We start from the raw sequence: 23,930 nt of genomic DNA on the forward strand, positions 1-23,930 counted from the left end.
CCCCAGGGTTTTAATTGAGCACCATTTAATGCTTTGGCTAAAACAATATTAAATGAATTATCTTTGCTTAAAAATATCCTTGTGAGCCATTTACTTTATCAAACATAGCAAAGGCAAACAAAGTTGGAAGGGAAACTGGGTTGTGTAGAACTTCTATGACCAGAATTGTGTGCTCTCTCAGGACCACCCCTGAGAGTGGTTGCCTGACCTCTGCCAAGGCCACTCTTGAAGGTAGGGTTGGGTGCTGGTGAAGGGCATGTGCTTTGGCCTCTGTTAAATAAATCTAGGTCTGAATCACAGCTCTGGTACTTAGCTGGGAGCTCATAGGCAATTTATTTCACCCTGTTGGCAGTGAGGGGCCATCAAGGACTGTAAACACTGAAATGATCCCTGCACTACTAGTTTTTCGTCAGCAGATTGTACCAACTGAGAACTGAGCTCTTCATAAACTCATACCCCGAGGATGGAAGTTGCAAACCTAAGAGACATTAACAATGAAAGCAGAAGACAGCTGTGGGCTCTTAGGGAGCTTCCTGACAAGTCTTATACCTACCTCCTCGCCTGTTGTTCAGACCTATAGAGCAGAATCTTTCTTTATTTTAATATCACTAGATAAAACTAGAAAATAAAAATTTTATTTTCCCTTTATTTCTAACCATTCTTAGCAATCACAATTTCAAAATTGTTGTTTCTCAATATCCAGATTGTCATAACAGCTTGGCTGCTCTGTGAAACAAACTGTTCTTTAGTGGCCCCTCTTGAAGGCAGAAGTCATTAAAAAGGGGAGAGAAATTTAATTGAGTGAATAATATTTTCAAAATTAATGTTCTGTTAAATAGCAACTTGACAACATGTTTTTGCAATACTGCTTCCTCTACTGTTTATTCTTTTTTTCTCTTCTGCCTCCATCCTTCCATCCTCCCATCTCCATTCTTTCTCCTTCCCTCACCCCATCTGCCATCCATGCACAAGGCTGTTTGAGCTGAGAAGCACAGTGCTTTAGTCTGTTTGGGGTGCTACAACAAAATATGATGGACCAGGAAGGGAGCTTAGAAACAACAGAAGTGTGTTTCTCAGTTCTGGAGGCTGGACGTCCAAGTCAGGGTGCCAGCATGTTTGCAATGAGGCACTCCTTCTGAATTGCAGACTTCTTTTTTTGCTCACAGGACAGAAGGGGCAGGGGAGCTCTCTTGGGCATCTTTTATAAGGGCATTAAGCTCTGCTTTCATGACATAATCACTTTCCAGAGGCTCCCACCTACTAATGCCATCATTAGGGTTTCAACATATGAATCTGAGGGGGACACAAACATTCAGACCATAGCACATAGCAAGGCTCCTGTTTATACTTATTCTGCAACTAGCTAGCACCTTCCTTTCTTTTGTGCATAGAACTTCACCACTGAAGCCATTCTCCCATAAAATGCTTCATTGTACAGTCAGAGCATGAAGTTCCTATTCAGATATTGAGTTGGCCAAAAAGTTCCTTTAGTTTTTTCCATTTAATGGTTCTGGCAGTACTTAGTTGTCTTTACATTCAAAACAATTTTGTTGATTGTATTGTGAAAGCTGTCCTATCAGTATGTATTTTTAAAAAACTTTTCAAAATTGGCCTTGGCTGCTGTGGCTTAGTGGTTGAATGTCACCCTGCAAATCAAAGGGTTGTCAGTTTGATTCCCAGTCAAGGGCACATGCTGGGGTAGTGGGCCATGTGCCCAGTAGGGGGTGCTCAAGAGGCAACCACACATTGATGTTTCTTTCCCTCTCTTTCCCCCTCCCTTCCCCTTTCTAAAAAATAAGTAAATAAAATCTTAAAATAAACTTATCAAAATTGGTGAATTTTTGTGCAGCCATTTTGATATTACAGGTGGAAAAAATATGCAACATTTTTGGCATATTATGCTTTATTATTTCAAGAAAGGTAAAACCACAACTGAAACACAAAAAAAGATTCGTGCAATGTATGGAGAAGGTGCTATGACTGACTGAACATATCAAAAATGGTTTGCCAATTTTCTTGTTACTCTTGACATTTTTGTCAAACAATTCATTGCTATGGGGCTGTCTTACACATTGGAAGATGTTTAGCAGCACCGCCAGACTCTACCCACTAGAAGCCAATAGCGGGACATAACCAACATACTCAAAATATCCAAGTCAATAAAGTTATTGATGAAAATGAAAAATGTGCCTTTTATTTTACAGAAAAAACTAAACAGACTTTTTGGCCAAACCAATACATGTGTGTTACAAGGTAAAGGAGGCTGAGAGCCTTTGCATATTTTGCTCATTTTTGCCTACTTACAAGAATTTTGTTTCTTTCTGGTGTACTCGGGAAAACACCACTATGGATGGAGTGGAGCAAACTTGACTGAGAGTCTCGAGATGGTAGCTAGGACAAGTAAGTTTCAGTGCAGTTGGAGGATACTGGGATGTCAGCTAGAAGTTCTAGATTTTCTGGGGGTAACTTCCCTTCCCAGGGTACATGGTGGTATAGAAATATCACTCAAAATGAAGGGACTGTTCACTGTCCCCTAAAATGAGCTTCCCCAAGTATAGGAGACTGTTCTGCATGGGGTGGACCCAGCTCCCACTGTGAGTACTCCCACACTGTGAGTACCTCAGAGAAACTCTCTGCCTCCTTCTCAATTTTACCCACTGGCTGTGTTACCAAAAAACCTTTTAGCTGTCAGATCAAAACGTTAAAGGATTGTCTTCATACATGGTCTGACCCTACCTTTGAGTGACACTTTATGTTGTGGACCAGCCCTTCCTTTCAGACAGCCCCCTCCTTTGGCCTGTGCTACCCACTTCTCTGTTAATTTCCTGCTGCCTCATTGAAGCTCTCTCTTGGGCTCCACTGTCTTCTTGGGACTCCGTCCTGTCTTTTTCTCATTTTATATGTTTCCTGATCAGAAATGATAAATTCCTGAAGAATTATGGGGATGAAGGGGAAGAGATAAAATGTGAAGACTATTGCAAGGGGTTTCAACTCAAGTCAAACATGGGGGGAGGAATCCAAGCCCCGCTCCCTGCCCCCAGCTCACCCACCCCCTAGGTCATGAGGAAAAGCCCCTCCTCCGGATCCTACAACATCCTAAAATACCTCTGCCTTATCCCACTGTCACATTCTTGTAGACTTATTTGTTTGTCTTTCTCACTGGACTGTGAGGTCCTCGAGTATAAGAGGTCTCTTGTACCTCTGCAGAGCCTGTCACACAGCAGGTATCCTGTTACTGAGTGAATAAAGAATACAATTCTTATAATATGTGCAAATAAAAATGTAGCAAAAGTTGTCATACATATTTAAAATGATCTTCCCCAAGTATAGGAGACTGTTCTGCATGGCATGGACCCAGCTCCCACTCAGAGATGCACAGGACCCATGCCCATGGATAGGTTTTCCCATGGGGAATCAGGCCTGCAATGTACCTAGGCTGCTTTGAGTCTTGCTTTTGCTAAAACTCCCTCACCCTGAATTGACACAGCAAGGGTGTACTATAACTTCCTAAAGTCTGTGCTAAACCTCCTCAGTATGGAGTGTAACCGGTTCAACCACTTTTCCCTTTGCATTTGCAAATATCTGTCTTCCGTGATGTAATTAATGGCATCCTCTCCTTTGTTTTCTGCAAAAGATAACTGCCTAAATTGAACTTGTGCATAGTAAATGAGGACCATCATGTAATGTGGCCAGAAAAGAAATAAAGGCTTGTCCATGCAAGGACTGAGGCTTTTTCTCCTCTTGAGAGAAACCATGCTGTCCCTTTTCCTCCACAGGACTCAATAGTCCGTGTGAATTTCTTGTATCTCATACACAATGTGGCAGACCCCAGGAGCCAGGGTCCACATCATCCAAGATGCTCAAATGCTGTTGCTGGTATTAAAATTTCAAATTTCTCACTGACTACAAGAAAAAGTGAGACTGTCATGCTCTTCTTCAACTTCTTTGCAATTTTTCTCTACTCATAGTCATCAAATCAATGCATTACTTAGCCCACAAATGTTCTGCTTATATGGGTTTCCTAAACAAAGCCTAAGGGGGAAGGTCATTATTTCTTACAGATTTTGGTATCGACTACATCATGAACACAGTGTAGCTGCTTAATAATTAAATTGATAAATGGATGGGTTACTCCTGAACTTGGACTGGCAACTCTAGCCATATGGGTGGGTACCTTTTTATCTCCTGAACTGCCCTAACCCTTTCTTCTTCAGTCCACATCTTTTCCCTTCCATAATCACCAAAAACCAAAAACTCCAAACTCCCAAAGCACATTTGTACTCATTCACACATTGCATGTCTTTCAGTGACACCCAAATGATTGTGCATTATAAATGTCACGTGACGTCAGCTGAACTGTAAGTCTCTGGAGGGCAACTAAGGTGTATTTAAATCTCTATTATCACTCCCTCTACAATTCCTTTCACAGTGATATACATGGAAGACTTTCAGGAAATATAAAACTAACTAAATTCTCCTTTAGAAAACACCTCAAACTTTAATGGGAACTGTTCTTGAGAGAATAACTTACTCTGGGCCCCTAAACCTGAATCTAGGGCCTCTGGGCTCCTGAGTTAGAAAACAGTTCCAGTTCCTGGGCCCGAGGTGGGGCTGTCTATCACCTCACCCCTCTGGTTTTAGTGTTCGCTTCCATTACTGTGTTGTTTGGTCACAACTATAAGAGCATTTTTTTAGGCTTATGACATATTCCCCAATTATGCATGTAATTGATCCCATCAGTTTTTCTTGAAATGACAATCATAGACCCCATAGCCAAGTTGTTTCATCTTTTATGTATGAATTCCAACAAACTGCAGCCTGTTGAATACAGTGCTATATACCTACACAGCAAGTAGAACCCTTTAGGAGGAAATGCATTCAAATCATTCTTCCCTGCTCCCCCTATTAAGAGTGAGGCTAGCTAGTCTCTTGAGTAAAGTCAGAATCCTTAAAAATGAGAAAAAGTAAGAATTCCATTCTGCCAAGATCCCTATAGCATGACAAATCTTTATAATCCAGCCTCTCTCTCTCCACCTGCCTAAAACACAACACTGCAGAGTGGTGACCCTGGGGTCCAAAGTGTCAATGCCATTGCAGAGTAACAGTTTTTGTTGTCAGGTCTGATCACAAACTAGCAGCAACCGCAGCCCGACAGTCTCTGCAGCTCAGCCTTTTCTAGTCAGGCTTGTTACATTTCACTTCCACCCCCAAACCAGGAAGTGCTGTTTCAGATGAGTCAAAGACAAAAGCAATCCAGCCTCAGAAACAAAGGCTCCAGGCTGCAGAAGAGCTATAGAATTTTACGTTTGGGATTACTCTTTGGTTTGGTTTGGGAAACCTACAGTTTCCTCCAGATAAAACATTATTAAACTTTCCAAATTGTCACCCCCCAACCCCAAAGTAAAAATACATAAAACATACACAAGGGCGCGCGTACAGACATAACACTAACACACAGACCAATTTGTTTTGTGATCCGCTTTGTTATCCAGACGGGGCAGGCTTGGGCCAGATTTGAGTTGGTAAATTCTTCCAGCCAAGCCAGGGTAGATTGTAGAAAAGGAGTCTATTTCTTAAGAAGAAGGGTACAGGGGGTAGACGGCCACGCCCGGGTCCCGCTCTCCGGTTTCACGACTACTGCACGATAAGTCTGGGCAAGTCCAAGAAGGAACCCCGCAACCTCCAGCCCCTCCGCTCTGTGGCCCACAGGGAACCGAGCTGTCCCGGGGAGGGGACGGTCACTGAATGGAGACGGGGGGCAGATCATGTAGCGTTTCAGGCCCGGACCGCTACAGCCAGCCCCGGGCAGGAAGGGGAGGGCCCAGCGAGGCTTGGGGCAGCCCCTGCACGGGCTCGGGGTTGGGTCGGAAAAGCTGCCTCACAGGCGCGCCCGCCAGCCCCTCCCCGCCCCAGCCTGTCTTCCAGTCTCCGTTGCGCCCTCCCGGAGGCAGCGGTCTTTGCTGCCCCGCCATGTCTCAGCCGGCCCAGAAGCCCGCTGCCTCCCCGCGGCCCCGGCGAGCCGCAGCAGCCCGCCACACCCAAGAGGTGAGTGGCGCTCCAGCCCGAGCCGCAGGGCTGTGCACTGGGAAAACCCCTACTCAGAAGCCCTGGGCGGCCTCCTCTGGGCGTAGCCTGCCTGGACTGCCGCCCCGTGCGCCCCTTCCCATCCTTGGGAAGGGCGTGGGACTCTGTGCCCGCTGTACGGCAGGTGGCTGGAGGTGGCCAGGGATTCCCCGGCCTGGGCTAACCGCGCTGGGCGTGGCGCAAGGCGGATAAGTGGGTGGGTCGCGTCAGGAAAAGTTGGTTGGTGAGCCTCGAGTGAAATGATAAGGACTTGAAAGGAGACCAAAGTTTAGTCGGGACCCCCTTCCTCTCCTCCACGCCCCCAGGGTGGGAAGGGGCTTTCAACTGGACTGCGGGATCCTGTCTTCCGAGAAAAGTCAGGGCTGCAGGGCGTGGCAGCCGGGAGCAATAACACAGCTTTTCTAACCAGCGAGCCAAATCTGGGGGGAGGGGCCAGCCCGTTTGGGGCGGGGCCTGTGTCAGGCTTAGCCCAGGTGCCCGCCCACCTGACGGTCGCTGGACTTGCCGAACTCAGTGCCCGCCAAGTTCAGGGCAGGTGGAGTACGAGCCCCGCGCCTTCAGCACCGCACCCCGATTCCTCGCCCGGTCCTGCGCAGCCCGGCTCAGAGCAAACCGGTTGTCACCATGGCATTCGCAAGTTGGTGGTACAAGACGGTAAATAGAAGCGATCGTTCCCGGGCAGGATGGGGAAGAGAATGTGTTCTCTTTGCCTTTCTGGGCGTGTGGACGAGGTATTGTTCGTCCGGGGTTTGGCGGGGAAGAGATGGCGACCGGGCGCGACCTCCTCTCAGATCTTCAGGTTAGTCTTCGGGAGAGGCCGAGACTCACCCTGCAGTGGTATGTGGGAGCGCGCCCGGGCGTGTGATTGAGTCTGGGAGCTGAAGTACCAAGCTCAGCTCGCGCTCAGAAGTTGAATGAAACAGGAATTATGCTGGAGGAATTCCGCCCCAGGACGCGGATTCCTGGATGAACTCGGACTCAGCTCTTGAGAGCTAATACCTAGTGTTTGTTTTTTAATCCATGAGTAAAGCTTAAAACTTTTAGAGGATTGGTTTTTTCCCGTGCTTTTACCAATGCAAACGAAGCGAGGCAGCTGGGATGGGGGCAAGGAGAAAACCCAAATCTCCAAGGAGTAGAAGCAACTGAGTGAGGTATAAGACCCTTGTGTATGTGGGGTGTGGGTTGTGGGAGGCGGGTGGCACTGCTCTGTTATTACTGTACTTTGGATGAGGGACAAATGTGTTCCATTTGTTTAGTGCTTTGAATACCAGGCCAACCAACTAGGTGTGATATCCAGTCAAGCTGGCACTTGTAATGTGTAGGAACCAAAAAGCAGGATTTAACAATAGATTGCTCCCCACTCCACCCCTCAAGACACAAACGTTTTGTTAACCGAGTGAAAATATTTATATCTAATCGATTTGTGGAGAATTAAAAAAATTAGTAAAGTACACCACTCTCTACCAGCATGTGGTATGGAAAAAAGCAATGATGTTGTAATCAGACCTCCATTAGAGAGAACTCATGCTGGAATTACTAAACTGGCACTTATCAGCAATGACCCTTTTCTGAGCATCTACTATGTGCCAGGCAAAGTGCCAGCCTCCAAGTACACAGTGGAGAACAAGACAATGAGTCAACTTTTTTGAACCTGTTTCCATACCTATAAAATGGAGTCATGAATCAAAGTACCATACCTATATAACTTTAATCTTGGGAACTCCAGTTTCTCTTGAGATACTTCTTCATAAATGTTTCCCATTATGTATTCTGGGCTTTTAAAATGTAGCATCTTATGGATATGTTAAAAGCAAAAGTTTGCTTTCAGTTACTATTGTTCTGAGGTTCTTATCAAAGTGCATCATATGAATTATCTGCAAATATGGATCAGGGGCTCAGAGTTGATCTCAGAATTCTCCCAAATCCATGATTCTCTAAGGGAAATTATGTGGGAATATTTGGGTGAAAGTAGTTTAAATCTATGCTTTTAACTTGTACTTTTAGGAACAGTGTGACATTTTTGCTAAAACCTCTCTTAAAATTCAATTTTGGAACTATTGTATTATAGAAATTCAGTTATAGTATTATAGAAATTCTATAGTAGTATAGAATTTTTTAAAACACAGGTATTTGTATTTTCTTTTTTCCCTTTTTTTAAAGATTTTATTTATTTATTTTTAGAGAAGGAAGGGAGGGAGATAGAGAGAGAGAGAGAAGCATCATTGTGCGGTTGCTGGGGGTTATGGCCTGCAACCCAGGCATGTACCCTGGCTGGGAATCGAACCTGTGACACTCTGGTTCGCAGCCCAAGCTCAGTCCACTGAGCTACGCCAGCCAGGGCTGTAGTATAGAAATTTTGGAAGTATAGTGTTATAGAAATTGTTTGCTAGTAGGAACCTCCTAAAATCAGCAATATGCCTGTGGCCAAACTTTGAATTTTCCTAAACTAGTGCTGCCCAATAGAAATATAATGAGCCACATACATAATCTTAAATTTTCTAACAGGCACATAAAAGCAAAAATAAATGGATAAAATTAATACTAATAATACATTTTATTTAACCCACTATATCTCAAACATTATTTCAACATGTAATCAGTATACAAAGCATCTATTTTATATGTTCTTTCTCATTAATTTGTCAAAATCCAGTTCACATTTGAAACGTCTCAAGCACTCCACAAGTGTGAGGGACTAATGGCTACAGATTTGGACAATGCAGCTTGGGTTCCCGACCAGTTTGTGTGGTGGCTGTGCAGGGGGATAGCAGACCATCTTGAAAATTAAATGAAAGTTAAGGACCATTTTTGCACAACAAAACACACATGCACATGCACATACACACAAAAAGCCACCAATAAATCCCCTAAAGGTCCATAGAGCCAAATTATAACATATATACATACATGATTTATATACATATATACCTATATTTTTATGTAATACATGCATGTGATATATATATATATTATATATATATATATATCATGCTTTTGGTAAATCCTATAACTAAAATACCTTTAATGGTACCTTTTCAATAATTTTAAACTTTTTTATTATTGGTCAGTTACAGTTGTCCCCATTTTTCCCCTATTACTCTCTCCCCTACCCATACCCCCCACCCCCACATGCACACATTCAGTCCTCCCTTCCACCCCCCGGTGGGACCTTTTAGGTATTGAAAAATAGTAGTGAATGACCTAACTATAAAAATCTAGGTGGAATAAATAAACTAATTAAAAGATGTATCTGTGATGTATTTGTTTAAGGGAATGCCTCATATAAAGCCAGTTGGTGAAACATTACAGTGTATGTTTCCTCATTGGATAGCATTAGTATCATTGACCTGAATATAAAAAGTTAGAGTTGATGAACATCGTAATGATGAAAAGAAAATTTTGTTTTCAGCAGTAATCACATTCCTGAGCCCTAAGTGGACTCCATTAGGCCATGTTAATTAAAGGTGTTCCTTAGCCTAATTAGACCCAGGGGCCTGGTGGCAGTATGATCAAGGAGCCCAGTCATGTGGGAGGTGCCTCCCTGTGGCCAGCCTGGGAAGAGTGTCTGTCACTAGTCACTATGGCTGGATAGGCCACCTGGCTGCAGTGATGTTGAGGAGGGAATGCAAATTACAGTGTCTGCCAGAAGGGCACAGGCTCTAAGGTATTGAGAGACAGAGGTCCGACACTTCAGTCTTTAAGGTTGGCAGTTTCTGAGTTACTTTGCTTCCCATTGCAGATAAGACTTTTAAACTAAAAGTGACATCTGATGACAGTGTTCTTTAATCACTTTTGACACTTCCCAGAAAGTTAATTATATTCTACTAGTGGTTTTTGAAGAATGATACAGCTTTCTTGGATGGAAACAGTGGGTGGTCATTTGGGATTGAGGTGAAGGGGTGGATAATTAGTTCTGAGTAGGTTGTCTCGGTGGAATACAAGACTTTGCCAAGCAGCCCAGCTTCATTCTATTTTTCCTTAATTATCACCTTAAAATCGATACTCTATATCCATTCAACATAGGTCCCCATTTGTTTTACATATATACGTTCAAATATATACCATTGTATTCAAGTATCTGTGTTCTTTACCATTTTCCTTTTTTTATTCTATTTTAAGAAATTTAGCACGAGATCTGCCCTCTTGACAAACTGTTAGGAGTGCAGTGCGTTGTTGTGACTACAGGGTCCTTGTTGTGCCTCAGGTCTCCATAGCCTGTTCGTCTCGCTCAACTGAAATTTTGTGCCTTTTGATGATTAACTTCTCGTTTCTCTCTCTGCTTCATCCCTGGCAACCCCAGTTCTGTTTCTATGATTTTGACTACTCTTGGAATCTCATATAAGTGGGATCAAGCAGCATTTGCCTTTTTGTGACTAGAATATTTTATATAGCATAATGTCCTCAACATTCATCCGTTAGAGCATATATTAGAATTTTCTTCCTTTTCGAGGCTGAATAATATTCCATTGTGCATATGTATATGGCATTTTGTTTATCCATTCATCTGAGAACAGACACTTAGGTTGCTTCCATTTTAGCTATTTTTTTTTGAGGAACCACCTTACTGTTCTCCAAAGTGGCTGCACCCTTTTAACATTCCCACCAGTAGCACATGGGGATTCCAACTTACTCACATGCTCACTGATACTTGGCCCACTGCCTTCCAACCTTTAAGGTTTCTGATGAGAAACCTTCAATCTTATTGCTGCTTTCAAGATTACTTCTTTGTCTTTTTCTTTCTACAGTTTGATTATAATGTGGATTTGAGTTCATCCTACTTGAAGTTTGTTGAGCTTCTTGTTTATATTCATATCCTTAATCAAATATGGGGAGTTTTAGGCCATTATTTATTTTTTTTAATCCTCACCCAAGGATATGTTTTATTGCTGTTAGAAAGAAAGGAAGGGTGGAGGCAGAGAGGGAGATGAGGGGGAGAGAGGGAGAAAGAGAAAGAGAGAAACATTGATGTGAGAGAGAAGCATTGATCATTTGCCTTCTGTACACACCCTGACCAGGGATGGAGCCTGCATCCTAGGTATGTACCCTGACTGGGGATCGAACCCACAATGTTTTGGTGTATGGAATGATGCTCCAACCAATTGAGCCACCTTGCCAGGGCAGGCCATTATTTCTTTAAATAATGTACTGCCGCTTTTTCTCTCCTTTCCTTCTGGGACTTCCTCAAAGGGTCCTTAGGCTCTGTTCACTTTTCTTTAATCATTGTTGTCTCTGTTCCTCAGACTCAGTCATTTCAATTGTCCTATCTTCAGGTTATTATATTTCTTCTGCCTGCTCAGATCTGCCTTTGAAAACCCCTGTAGTGAATTTTTCATTCTAGTTACTGTATTTCTGTGCTCCAGAATTTTTTTTTGCTTTCTTTTAATCTTTTTATCGATATTGCCATTTTTATATACCATTTTCTTGACTTTCTCTACTCACTGATTTTCAAAAAATAAATAGATTATACCTCTCACACTAGTTTTCTCCATGACTTTGGGGTTTTCAGTATAAAAATCAAGTAGTATGAGTAGAATAATGCCTTTGGGTGACTTGAGATAAAAGACTCTAAATTTTTCAAAGATTTTTATCACAGTTGAGAATGATATAATGAACTCCTCATGTACTTAATGGTACATGGTAATTAGTATGGTATACTAATGATAATTGTATACCATACATGGTATACATGGTATAATGGTAATTAGGTACATGATTACCTAATTATCTGTGGCTTCAGTAATTATCAACATTTTCACATTATGCCAGTCTCACTTTATTTACCCAACTCCTAGCCCCACCAACACATATACACACACACACACACACACGTGTGCGCACACGCACACCCCACACCCTTCCAAAGCATTTTCAAACGTGGGAATTGCACATTTAAGTGTCATTCCTGTGGCCAATTCAGTGTAGGTTGTTTAGAAAATGGATTCTCTATTCCCTGTGTACCTCATTTCCTTAGATATAACATGGAAATGTGACACCAATGCACAGCCACGAGACAGACAAAGTAATAAACTTATTAGATGGATCTAGTTCTTTGGTACTTATAAAAACTAAGAAACAGCCCTGGCTGGCATAGCTCAGTGGATTGAGCGTGGGTCTGCGAACCAAAGCGTCGCAGGTTCGATTCCCAGTCAGGGCACATGCCTGGGTTGCAGGCCACGGCCCCCAGCAACTGCACATTGATGTTTTTCTCTCTCTCTCTTTCTCCCTCCCTTTCCTCTCTAAAAATAAACAAATAAAACCTTTAAAAAAACAAAACAAAAACTAAGAAACAAAATTTCTGCTCTAATATTTATAGCCTTAGAAAAACGAAACCTTTTAAACTTTTGCTTACATCTCATATTCATTTTACTGACTCATAATTCACCACAATCAGATTGGTTCCAGAGATAAAAAGGGAGTGGAATAACTTTTATTGTATTCTTATACCAGGCAATGGGCCAGGCTCCTCATTTATAGCTTCCTTCAAAAATATGCCAGCCCCTGGAGGTAGGTACCATTAGCTCCATTTTATAAGGAAGAAAAAACACATACAGAAAGGTTAAATTATTTGCCCAAGGTCACAGCCTTTCAGATCCACGCTGTTTCTGTCCTCGAGTTTGTCAGGAAACGGAATGCAGGAAATAGGTTACCCAGGTTATAGAAGAGGCTAGGAAGCCACCTGGGGTGGGTGAGGCAACCCAGAGATTAGAAATTGCAGGAAGCCGCCACAGTTCCTAGGCTGAAAGACAGAGGGAGGGGTTGAATCACCATGCAGAAGCTGGAACCGCCCTTGGCCTGTCCTTCTGGAGATCCTCCAGCAGAGGCTCCCACAGGCAGAGAGGCAGGGGAGAAACCCCACCTACCCATTACCTCCAGTCTTCTTCCAGTGCCTCTCATAGGCCAAACCCACCCTGGGGCCATTAATCCAGTGAGCCAGCAAACGTCCTGCTGCACCACCGGGGCAGACTCCTGGCAGACTCGGCACAGAGTCCACCGGAAGTGACAGACCCAGGTCTGCTCTTAGGGAGGCCGTGTTAAAGCCAAAGCAGCTTCATATCTTGATCCTGCATGTTTGCTGAACAATCTTCTTTTAGCAAGCAAAATACATCCAAGAACAGAGTTTAAAGCATTTGGCAGGACATATCAGTTTGCACATTTTCTCTTAATTTTTCAAGCTATTTTTTCCCCAGCTTTTTCTTCTTTTATTTAGTTTATTGACCTGAATAAAGCAAAGGTGCTTCACAGGGAACAATTAGAGGTTTGTGGAAATGTAGTCATTTAATCAAGATTTGTCACAGCCCCACCACAGGACTAGAAAAAAGAGTGTAATTTACCATGTGATTAGGACGGCAAAATATCAGTTATGAGTAATCAGTCAGCCAGAGAGCCTACAATAAAGCGCTAATTTGTTTGCTTTACTGAGAGAATAGAGACCTAGGTGCAGATATGAAGGCAGGTGAGTGAGCCGTTGGTAGGTCAAGGCTCAGGATCGGTCAGGAAGCGCTGGTGTGGCACAGGGCCCTGTGCTCCTTCCTGGGTGCTCAGAGCTCACCCAGCAGGCCTAGAGCTGCCCGCATGCCTGCGTGACCCCAAGAGTCCCCCTTGGAGGCCGACTCGGGGTGATCTGAGGAGCACAAACCTCCATTTCCTGTCATGGTGCCATAAATCTCCCCTCAAAACCAGTGATTTCCAATCCTAGCTGCATATTAGGATCAGTTGGGGAATTTTAGAAAAATGTATCCTTGGCCAGGCCCCACCCTAAACAAACTCACTCCAAATCCCTGGGCTCCAGCTTGAGCATTTTCACTTGTGCACCAGGTACTTGTGGCCCTTCCAGAAGACAGGACCCCCTGCTGACCATAGGTGTTCTGATTCTTAGGGGACCCCCCAAAAAGCCTTTCGCCGTAGGTACGATGGTGGTGCTCGAGAGAGCTGAGCTCTGTGACCTGGGTAAGTCCAGAGGGTAGCAAGATAACTTTTTATTGCATCATAGTTTTGGAACAGTGGTAGCTGGACATGCAAATACTGATTTCGATGGTCTTGTCTTCAAGTCAAAGAAAGAAAATTGTCAAGTTGTTTTCAAATAACCTTTGCTGGTTTTTTAACCATGTTTTTTTCTATATAATTCACAAATCATAAATTCACATATAATTTAATATCTTTAATATATTCACAGGCTGTAAGCATCAATTAAATTTCAGAATGTTTATGTCATCCCCCCAAAAGAAACTGTGTACTCTTTTTTTTTTTAATAAAGCAAAGACATTTCAGAAGCATGCTAGTATTGAGTCCTCTTTCACAGCTGGCCTTGGACTTGGAGAAGCTCATTTGTTTCCTCTTTCCTTCTTCTTTTACATGTGTAGAAGTTTGTTGATTTTAACTTACTCTGTGCAAGGTCTACGCTGTCTGTGCAGGTATCAGGGTGCATCTGGGTAACAACTGGGAGGGCCCCAAATGCTGGACCCTCCTGTCCTAGCTGGGCAAGAGCACAGGCTCCAGGCCTTACTGCTGCTGGCTCTTGTTGACTTCCTGACAGGTTTAGGTTTGCCGCCGTAGGAGATTTTAGCATATAAATGATATGTCCTAGAATGAGGACAAAAACAGCTGTATTGCCGAATACATGGTGATGTCAGGGGCTGGAAATAGTTTGGAAGATTATTCCTTTTTAAAAAAAAATTTATTTATTTTTATTTTTTAACATTTTTAATTGTTGTTCAAGTACAGTTTTCTGCCCTTTCCCCACACCCTTCCCCACCACACCAGCCCTCCCCACCTCCTTCCCCTGTTTCCATCCCCCCCTAGTTTTTGTCCTCGTGTCCTTTATAATTGTTCCTGTAAACCCTTCACCCTTTTGCCCTGAAATTCCCTCCCCTCTCCCCTCTGGTCACTGTCAGCCTGTTCTCAATTTCAATGTCTTTGGTTATATTTTGCTTGCCTGTTTGTTTTGTCAATTAGGTTCCAGTTAAATGTGAGATCATGTGGTATTTGTCCCTCACCACCTGGCTTATTTCACTTAGCATAATGCCGTGGTGGATACCGGCCAGCAGTATCCATCCCTGCTGTGGATGCTCATCAAAACACGAGAAAAACATACACAGAGACAACCAGGTCCTGTGGGGAAATAGGGACAGAACGACCACTCTCTCTAGTGGAGAGTGTGCCGAGCCCCTGTTTCAGTAGGTTTTTATTAAGAATACAGACTCAGTTTGTGGATTCATAGTCTGGCAAAAAAGATCAAAAGGAATAGGTAACTTTCAAAGGTGCTGACAGACCTCCGGCTGGGATTCTGGGCAAAGTTTGGAGTTTTATTATTTGAAAGGACTACAGGGTCCAAAGGGCTAGTTTCGGTTTCCTATCTGTGCCGTCAAATTCTAATTTAATAACATCCTCCAGCAAGCAGGTCTTACAGTATCTTGCATATTCTACGTCCCAGGCCTGATTACCTGGGGGTCCACCGACTCTGGTCTGGGCTGCACCACCCCTGTTATTTCCTCAGGCCTGAGTCAACAAAGGAGACAAAGGCAGCCAGGAGACTTGGAATTCTCACAACTAAGAACAAGGACTCAAGCTTTGACAAAGCTGAGGGGGCAGGGGTTGATGTCCATCACCCCTTCATTTCCACAGCCCCGAGTCTCTTCCCAGAAGCCTCCATGTGATCATGTCTGTCTTAGACGATTCCCTCCATAGGAAATCTTACCTGTTATTGGCTAACTGATTAAGCATAGGAGGCCAGGCACAGAACAGGCAGCGTTCATGCCAGGGAAATAAGCTTTGTCTCCTTAGTGGCTCCTGATCCAGAGGTCTCTCACTCAGCCTAAGTCACCAGGGGTTATCGCTTCCTGAGACCAGGCAGGGCAGACTCCAGCATGATGCTCCCCAGTTCCATCCATGCTGTCACAAAGGGTAGGAGCTCCTTCTTTCTTTCTGCTGCATAGAATTCCATTGTGTAAATGTACCACAGTTTTTTGGTCCATTCATTTCCTGATGGGCATCTAGGTTGCTTCCAGCAGCTAGCTATTGTAAATTGTACTGCTATGAACATTGGGGTGCAAAGGTTCTTTTGTATCGGTGTTCCAGTGTTCCTAGGATATAATCCCAGCAGTGGAATTGCTGGGTCAAAAGGCAGTTCCATTTTTAGCTTTCTGAGGAAATTCCATACTATTTTCTATAGTGGTTGGGCCAGTCTGCAATCCCACCAACAGTGCACTAGGGTTCCTTTTTCTTCACAACCTCTCCAACACTTGTTTGTTGCTTTGTTTATGATGGCCATTCTGTCTGGTGTGAAGTGGTATCTTATTGTGGATTTAATTTGCATCTTTCTGATGGCTAGCGATACTGAGCATCTTTTCATATGTCTCTGGACCCACTGTATGTCCTCCTTGGAGAATTGTCTGCTCAAGTCCTTTGCTCATTTTTTAATTGGGTTGCTTGTCTTCTTAGAGTGGAGTTGTGTGAGTTCTTTATATGTTTTGGAGATCAAACCCTTGTCTGAGGTATCATTGGCAAATATATTTTGCCATATGTTTGGTTCTCTTTTCATTTTAATGCTGTTTTCTTTAGCCATGCAGAAGCTTTTTATTTTGATGAGATCCCATTTGTTTATTCTTTCCTTTATGTCCCTTGCTGTAGGGGACATATCAGTGAAAATATTGCTGTGTGAAATATCTGAGATTTTTCTGCCTATGTTCTCCTCTAGCACTTTTATGGTGTCATGACTTATGTTTAAATCTTTTATCCAACTTGAATTTATTTTTCCGTATGGTGTAAGTTGGTGCTCAAGTTTTATTTTTTTGCATGTAGCTGTCCAGCTCTCCCAGCACCATTTGTTGATGAGGCTCTTTTTTGCTCCATTTTGTGCTGCTGCTCACTTTGTCAAATATTAATTGACCATAGAGACTTGGGTTTATTTCTGGGCTCTCTGTTCTATTCCATTGGTCTATCTATCTGTTTTTATGCCAGTACCAGGTGATTTTGATTACAGTGGCCTTGTAAATACAGTTTGATATCACGTATTGTGATCCCTCCTACTTTGCTCTTCTTTCTCAGAATTGTTGCAGCTATTCAGGGTTGTTTATGGTTCCATATAAATTTTGAAGTGTTTGTTCTCTATCTGTGAAATATGTCATTGGTACTTTAATAGCTGTTGCATTGAATCTATAAATTGCTTTGGGTAGTATGGACATTTTGACTATGATAATTCTTCAGATCTATGAACATGGTATATGTTTCCATTTGTTTGTGTCTTCCTTATTTTCTTTCTTCAGTGTTGTGTAGTTTTCTGAGTACAGATCTTTACCTCCTTGGTTAGGTTTCTTTCCAGGTATTTTATTTTATTTCCTGGTTTTAGTTTCTGATATTTCATTATCGGTGTACAAAAATGCCTTTGAATTCTGAATATTGACTTTGTATCCTGCTGTTTTGCCAAGTTTACTTATTAGGTTGAGTAGTTTTTTGGTGGAGTCTATAGGATTTTCTATGTACACTATCATGTTATCTACAAACAATGACAGTTTTGTTTCCCGTTTTCCAATTTGGATGCCTTTTATTTCCTTTTCTTGTCTGATTGCTGTGGCTAGGACTTTCAATACAGTGATCTCTCACCTGTCACGGGAGTTACATTCCAGAGACCCCTAGCAATAGGTGAAAATCTGCGAAGTAGCGGCGTTATATTTATTTTATTATTTTTATATATTTTAAGGCTTTGTAAACCCTTCCCCGCACTCCTATAAACCTTTCCCACACTCTTATAAACACTTCATATGCTCTTAAACACTTTCTACACTCTTAAACCTATGTAATTTTAACCACAAAATTCTATATGGGTACTCACCAGTGAAGTATACAGTCATCCCTCACTGTATCGACTGCGATATAGCAAGGGATGACTGTACTATGCTGAATAGAAGTGGTGAAAGTGGACAACCTTGTCTTGTTTTTGATCTTAGTGGGAAATTTTTTAGTTTTTGTACATTGAGTATGATGTTGGCTATAGGTCTCTCATTATGGCCTTTATTATGTTGAGGAATGCTTCCTCTATTCCAACTTTGCTGAGTGTTTTTATCATAAATGGGTGCTGTACCTTATCAAATGCTTTTTCTGTATCTATTGATGTGATTCTGTGATTTTTGTCTTTGCTTTTGTTTATGTGATGTATTACATTTACTGATTTGCAAATATTAAACTATCCTTTGTATCCCTGGAAAGAATCCCACTTGGTCATGGTGTATAATCTTTTTAATGTATTGCTAAATTCAGTTTGCCTATATTTTGTTGAGGATTTTAGCATCTATATTCATTAGTGATATTGGCCTGAAGTTTTCTGTTTTTGTTGTGTCTTTATCTGGTTTGAGGATTAGAATAATGCTGGCTTCATAAAAAGAGTTTGGGAGTCTTCCATCTTCTAGGATTTTTTGGAGTAGTCTTTGATAGATAGGGGTTAGCTCTTCTTTAAATGCTTTGTTTCCAGCATGGACTGGAAGTCCAGCATGGACTTCTTTAAATGCTTGGACTGGAAATATCCAGTCCAAGGCTTTTGTGTGTCAGGAGTTTTTCGATTACGGCTTCAATTTCATCAGCTGTTGGTCTGTTCATGCTTTCTGCTTCTTTTTCACTGAGTTTCGAAAGATTATGTTTTTCTAGACATTTGTCCATTTCACCTAGGTTTTCTATTTATTTCTTTTTAGAGGAAAGGGAGGGAAAGGTTTTTCTACCTTTCTTTCTACCAGAAAGGGAGGTAGAAAAACATTGATGTGTGAGAGAATCATCAGGTGGTTGCCTCTCACAAGTGCCCCAACTCCAAGTGGGGACTGAGCCCACAACCCAGGCATGTGCCCTGACCAGGAATCAAGCCAATGACTTTTTGCTTTGCAGGATGATGCCCAACCAACTGAGCTGCACTGGTCAGGGTAAAAAATTATTCCTTTTTGAGGGAGGAATGGAAAGCCCTTTCCCTGATTTGTTTCCCTGCCTCTGAACCCCTGCCACACACCCTGTCTCTGTCCTTTATCTTAGCTTCATGTTGTCTGTGGCCTGCAATCCCAGTGGGACTTCCCCTGCTTTAGGGCTGGACTCCTGTTTGTGGCTTGGTCTGCAGCTGCTAATACAGGATGACACAGGTATTGTATGTCTATCTGGTCATTTTACAAAACAAACATGTTTAGAATAGAAAGGTTTTGTCTTGCTTTTGTTGCCTTTATTTTTTCAGTGGTTGTTTTCATTTTAGAACATTGAATTGAGACTTTCTTGATGTAAATCTCAAGACCTCAGGCAGTTTTTAAGGAGTTCAGGTGTAGCCCACTCTGTGGCGATAGACTACAATCCTGATATGTGGTGTGACAGAGGAAGATCTCATCTTTCAGATCCCCTGTTTCTTTATCCATAGAACAAGGTGACAGTGTGTGCCCCCAGAGTTGCTGTGGGCATAAAGGTGACCACATGGGGGAGTTGCCTAGCACCTATCCCAGCACAGAGCAGATGCTTAGGACATGTTAGTTGCTTTTTCCTTATGTGGGAGACTCCTTGGATTTATCAGGTTTGTGGTTTGGGTCTCTTTCCTGACCTATCGGTCCTTTCCTTCTTGTGCTTCTCACCTCTCCCCACCTCATCAGTCTCCCAGAGCAGCAGACAACTTTTTTCTCTTTGCTTTTACAAAGTCTTAGTGTAGGTTCCTAAGCTGAGTCAAATTTGACATCTGTCTTTCCCAAACATTTCATTTCATCCCCTCACTTATGTCAAAAGTACTCAATTATTCCATGAATTAAAACATCAGGCACTTTGAACATCTCTCAGTAAAAAGATGTAACTAATTTTACACCATTAATATAGTGCTGAGGATTGAATAAGTCCCAGGAAATGGTCAGGGCAGTGGTTCATTCATAAAATTTCTAGTCACTGGAAATTGAATGGCATTAGTAATTCTTGTTAATTCTCTTTGAGTGATGATGGTGTTATATGGGGAAAAGTCCTCAATTTAAAGAGACACATGGTGAAATATCTAGGGATCAGGTTTCAGAATATTTCCAATTCACTTTCAAATGTAGGTGCGTGTGCAAACGTAGATAGATCCATGCATCTGTCTATGATACACGAGAGTAGGGCACACTGTAGCAACAGTGATATTAGTTGTTGAATCTAAGTGGTAGGAATATTGGCATTCAGTGTATTCATCTCTCAACTTTTGTATGTTAGAAAAATTTTATAATGAAAGCCGTGTTAAAAAAATAAAAAATGGAAAAGTGCAATCCGTAGAGTTTCTAAAAAAATTTGCCACTTGTTTATGTGATTTTTACTTATTATACTTTTGAGTACTACAAAAAAGCTTCCTATTGAGAGCAGATATTCCTTTTGAAATGACAGAATACCAATTCTTAACATACATGATTTTGATAAGTTGTAATTGTGACTCAACATTTGAAAAATAGTTCACACACACACACACACACACACACACATATCCCTTCCAAACTATTATTTGGAACCAACGTAATCCTGAGGGATTGTGAGCATTTCAGTGGAAGCAAGTAACTAATATTGTGGGTAACCTGGAGGACTGCAGTTTTGAAACACCATCAGGAAACAATTTTTAAAAAATTTCTACAGAAAAATAATCTGTGTACCAATATTTTAGAGAGAAGAGGCTGTGTACTTACTGTAGGGTAATAAATCATAATATATTTTTGCCACATGAGCAGAAAGTGGAGTGAGACTTTGTACCAGACAGTAGCCAACTCCCTAAGTGTGTTCATTTGTAAAGTAGAATGATAATAATGCCCCTTGGCAAGTAAGTGAGGCACTGTAAATAGTATGCTCAGTAAAGCAGTGGGTATTGTTGTGTTGCAACCTATATCTAACCTGACGAAGATGTGGAACTGGAGAGTATAAATGAATGTGACATCATGGTTCTTAATGACCAGTGCTGGAAGAAGACAGGTTGGGTAAATCTCTATAATTGCAGGTCTGTCCCTCTCAGATTCTATCTCCAAATGTTGACCACTAATTCTTCTGCCTAGTCTGGGCTTTAGGAACCTTTTGCCCACCAATTATTCTAAAACTTAATTCCTACCTTGCTCTGATACATATGTGGGCTTTTTAAGTGGTTCTTTTTTGTTTTCCCTGAGATTCGTTAACTACTCAGTACTGATTGCTCTCAACTGCGGACAGACCCTTGACTAGGACTTGTAGGTAAAGTAAGCCCTGCGGAGGGCTTCATTCACCAGGCTATTGCAGCAGTCCGCCAATTCACAACGGTTTTTCATTTGGCGAAGAGCTTTCTATTCATGAAAGTGATTTCTTCCTAGTTTTTCATACAATAAAACTATTGAAAGATTTCAGCCATGTGTCTGACATTCCTTGGACTTTTTTTTTTAACTAAAATATCTGTTGACACGATTAAAGGAACTATTATTCCATTTAGCATGGCATAGTGACAAACACCAGATTCTTTCAAACACCAGATTTCAATTCAGAAAACTTGCTTTGTAAAATTTTCCCAGTTACTAGGTTTAAGTCCTTGTGAAAAGCACATCAAATGACTTTTATTCTTTTTTGTCCACAAAATAACATTAATCTTTTTTATTGCCAAATAAGAATGTTTATGAAAGTGCTTTGTAAATAATAGTGATATAAATTATTACTATTATTGCCAGTCTTCTTAATTTGACTAATTTCAGTTACCTACATATCCAGGTTATGATTCTGCTCTAGGGAATGTAATGGAATTTTATATTTTGGTTTATCTGAAGGTGATAGAGATTGAACCAAATAATGAACTTTTAATTTTTATATTTAGGCTTCCTTTATCCATGTTTTTGCATATCTCTCAATGTGCAAAAAAAAGAAATAATTCTTCATACCCTCTTTTCAGGAACATACAAGTTTTTTTCTTCATTTTTCAAAAAAAAAGATTCAGTAAACTCTATGGCTTATTTTTCCTTACCATCAAAACAAATGAGCATGTAAGCCACTTGAGGCTTTTATGAACCACATACAAATACTTGCATTCATCCCCAATGTCCTAGTGAGAAAAGTACTTCTGTTTTTGGACATCATGACATTCTAAACCCATAGTAAGTGGAAGTTGCAGGTATGTTCTTTCCACTCAGGGTTTATCTTTCTGCATTGGTGAATACTTAGAAGAACTGTAGGCAATTCCCAAGAGCCATCAGAAGTGATGGTTGACTTGGAAGCTATGGCCCTCTCTCTTGTCCATGCTGATCTGAGGCTTAAGTATGGCTTTACTCTCACTGTGGTCCACAGACATCTCATCTCTATAAGGAACCAGGAGTCTCCCATGCTGGCAATAAGGGCTTTAAATTTCCATGAGGCATTTTGTCGGAGATAAGATGCCACTTTGGCATCACAGTCAGATCTGTGCCTGGTTAATTACAGACTGACTGACTTCCTACATCCAAATGCATGTTTGTAGTTTCCCTTGATTTTTGAAAGCCATCCACATCAGTGGGTGTAGAATTATCAACATTCTTAAGAGGAAGATTAAAGGTGTCCTTGTTCATAGCAGTCTCTATATTTAACCATTTGGGATTGAAGTCATTATTATTGTGTATCACCTCCTTCTATTAAACACTATCTTTTTTTTTTTTTAATAGCATGGCCATGAAAAAAACAGTGGATCTCCTTCCAGATCAGGAGAAAAGAAAGGAGAAGATCAGGTAATTTACACAATACTGGATTTTTATTTTCTCTTGCTTTTAAATTGTAAATTATGAGTTGAAACAAAATAATGAGGTGGCAAAGAGCTCCGGGAGTATTGGCAAATTTAGTTTTAACTAAGATTTGACTCAAGAGTGTAAGTGGAAATCATTAAAAAATAAAAATTAAAGTGCTCCTGGAAAAAGCACTTTAAACAATAGAACTCAGGGTATTTTTCCTGTAGGAATTGGTGAATCTTAAATATTTTGTTGTGAGCATGGCAGATTGAAAAGGGAAAACCAAATACTGCTGTGGAAAAAGAAATCTTTTTATTTTATTTTTGAATTATAGCTTACAGTCAATATTATTTTGTATTAGTTTCAGGTGTACAGGATAGTGGTTAGACAATCATATACTTTGCAAAGTGACTCCCCCCCAGTCATATTTCAAGTGCCCACCTGGCACCATACATAAGTATTATAGTATTATTGACTATATTCCCTATACTGTATTTTACATCCCCATGACTATTTTGTAACTACCAATTTGTATGTCTTAATCCCTTCACCTTTTTCACCCGTCCCTTCATCCCCACCCATCTGGCAACCATCAAAATGTTCTCTGTATCTATGAGTTTGTTTCCATTTTGTTTGTTTGCTTATATTGTTTTTAGATTCCACATGAGGAAATCTATTTCATTAGACTGCACCATGAAAGGAGGACAGCAAGGGCCTAGATTAACCAGTCATTCAAGTTCCTAAACAAAAGGAAGAGAGAAAGAACTATTTTTTATTTGGACTGATTCTTTGGAAATGCTAGTAAAACCTAGTCTCACTTTGAGATGGTTTCTGTGAGCCTGTGATTTCTCCTGCCACTGAGTGATGCCCTACTGTAAGCACCCTTGACACTGTCCTGTTTCTCCATGGGGAGGGGTGGGGGGTGATGTGAGAGTGCTGTCCTTCAAAAGGGCACTGGACTTGCCTCCCCTTTGCTGCTTTTTACCTTTTAAATCGCAATAGACCTGTTTATCTTCATTCAATAGAAATTACGTCACTTCCAACTTGCAAAACAGTCAGATCCTTAAACGGACATGCAAATTTAGAAAGCATAAAGTGATCATTTTGTTTTTCTCCGTTTTATCAATGTGTTTACAGAAAGTTAGCTCCTCTTTCTGCTTCTTTTCTGCAGTTTTGAAATATTCA

The 23,930-nt window shown here is 41.4% G+C and overlaps 1 protein-coding gene across 8 annotated transcripts in view; it reads left to right on the forward strand.

Moving 5' to 3' along the window:
* The first annotated feature begins 5,856 nt into the window (after positions 1-5,856).
* CAST (calpastatin) overlaps positions 5,857-23,930 on the forward strand; it is a 127,399-nt gene continuing 109,325 nt past the window's right edge. For 3 of the 8 annotated variants that reach the window (XM_036020568.1, XM_036020569.1, XM_036020573.1), the window contains exons 1-2: positions 5,860-6,045; positions 22,686-22,748. In XM_036020568.1, coding sequence (XP_035876461.1) covers positions 5,971-6,045; positions 22,686-22,748 — 138 coding nt within the window. In that variant the 5' untranslated portion in view covers positions 5,860-5,970. Of the gene's footprint in view, positions 6,046-6,589; positions 6,739-22,685; positions 22,749-23,930 lie in introns of those variants that run through there. The other 5 variants (XM_036020572.1, XM_036020570.1, XM_036020579.1 and 2 more) reach the window with 4 other exon arrangements.

This window comes from Phyllostomus discolor, chromosome 3, assembly GCF_004126475.2.
Source record: "Phyllostomus discolor isolate MPI-MPIP mPhyDis1 chromosome 3, mPhyDis1.pri.v3, whole genome shotgun sequence".
Classification (NCBI taxonomy): domain Eukaryota; kingdom Metazoa; phylum Chordata; class Mammalia; order Chiroptera; family Phyllostomidae; genus Phyllostomus; species Phyllostomus discolor.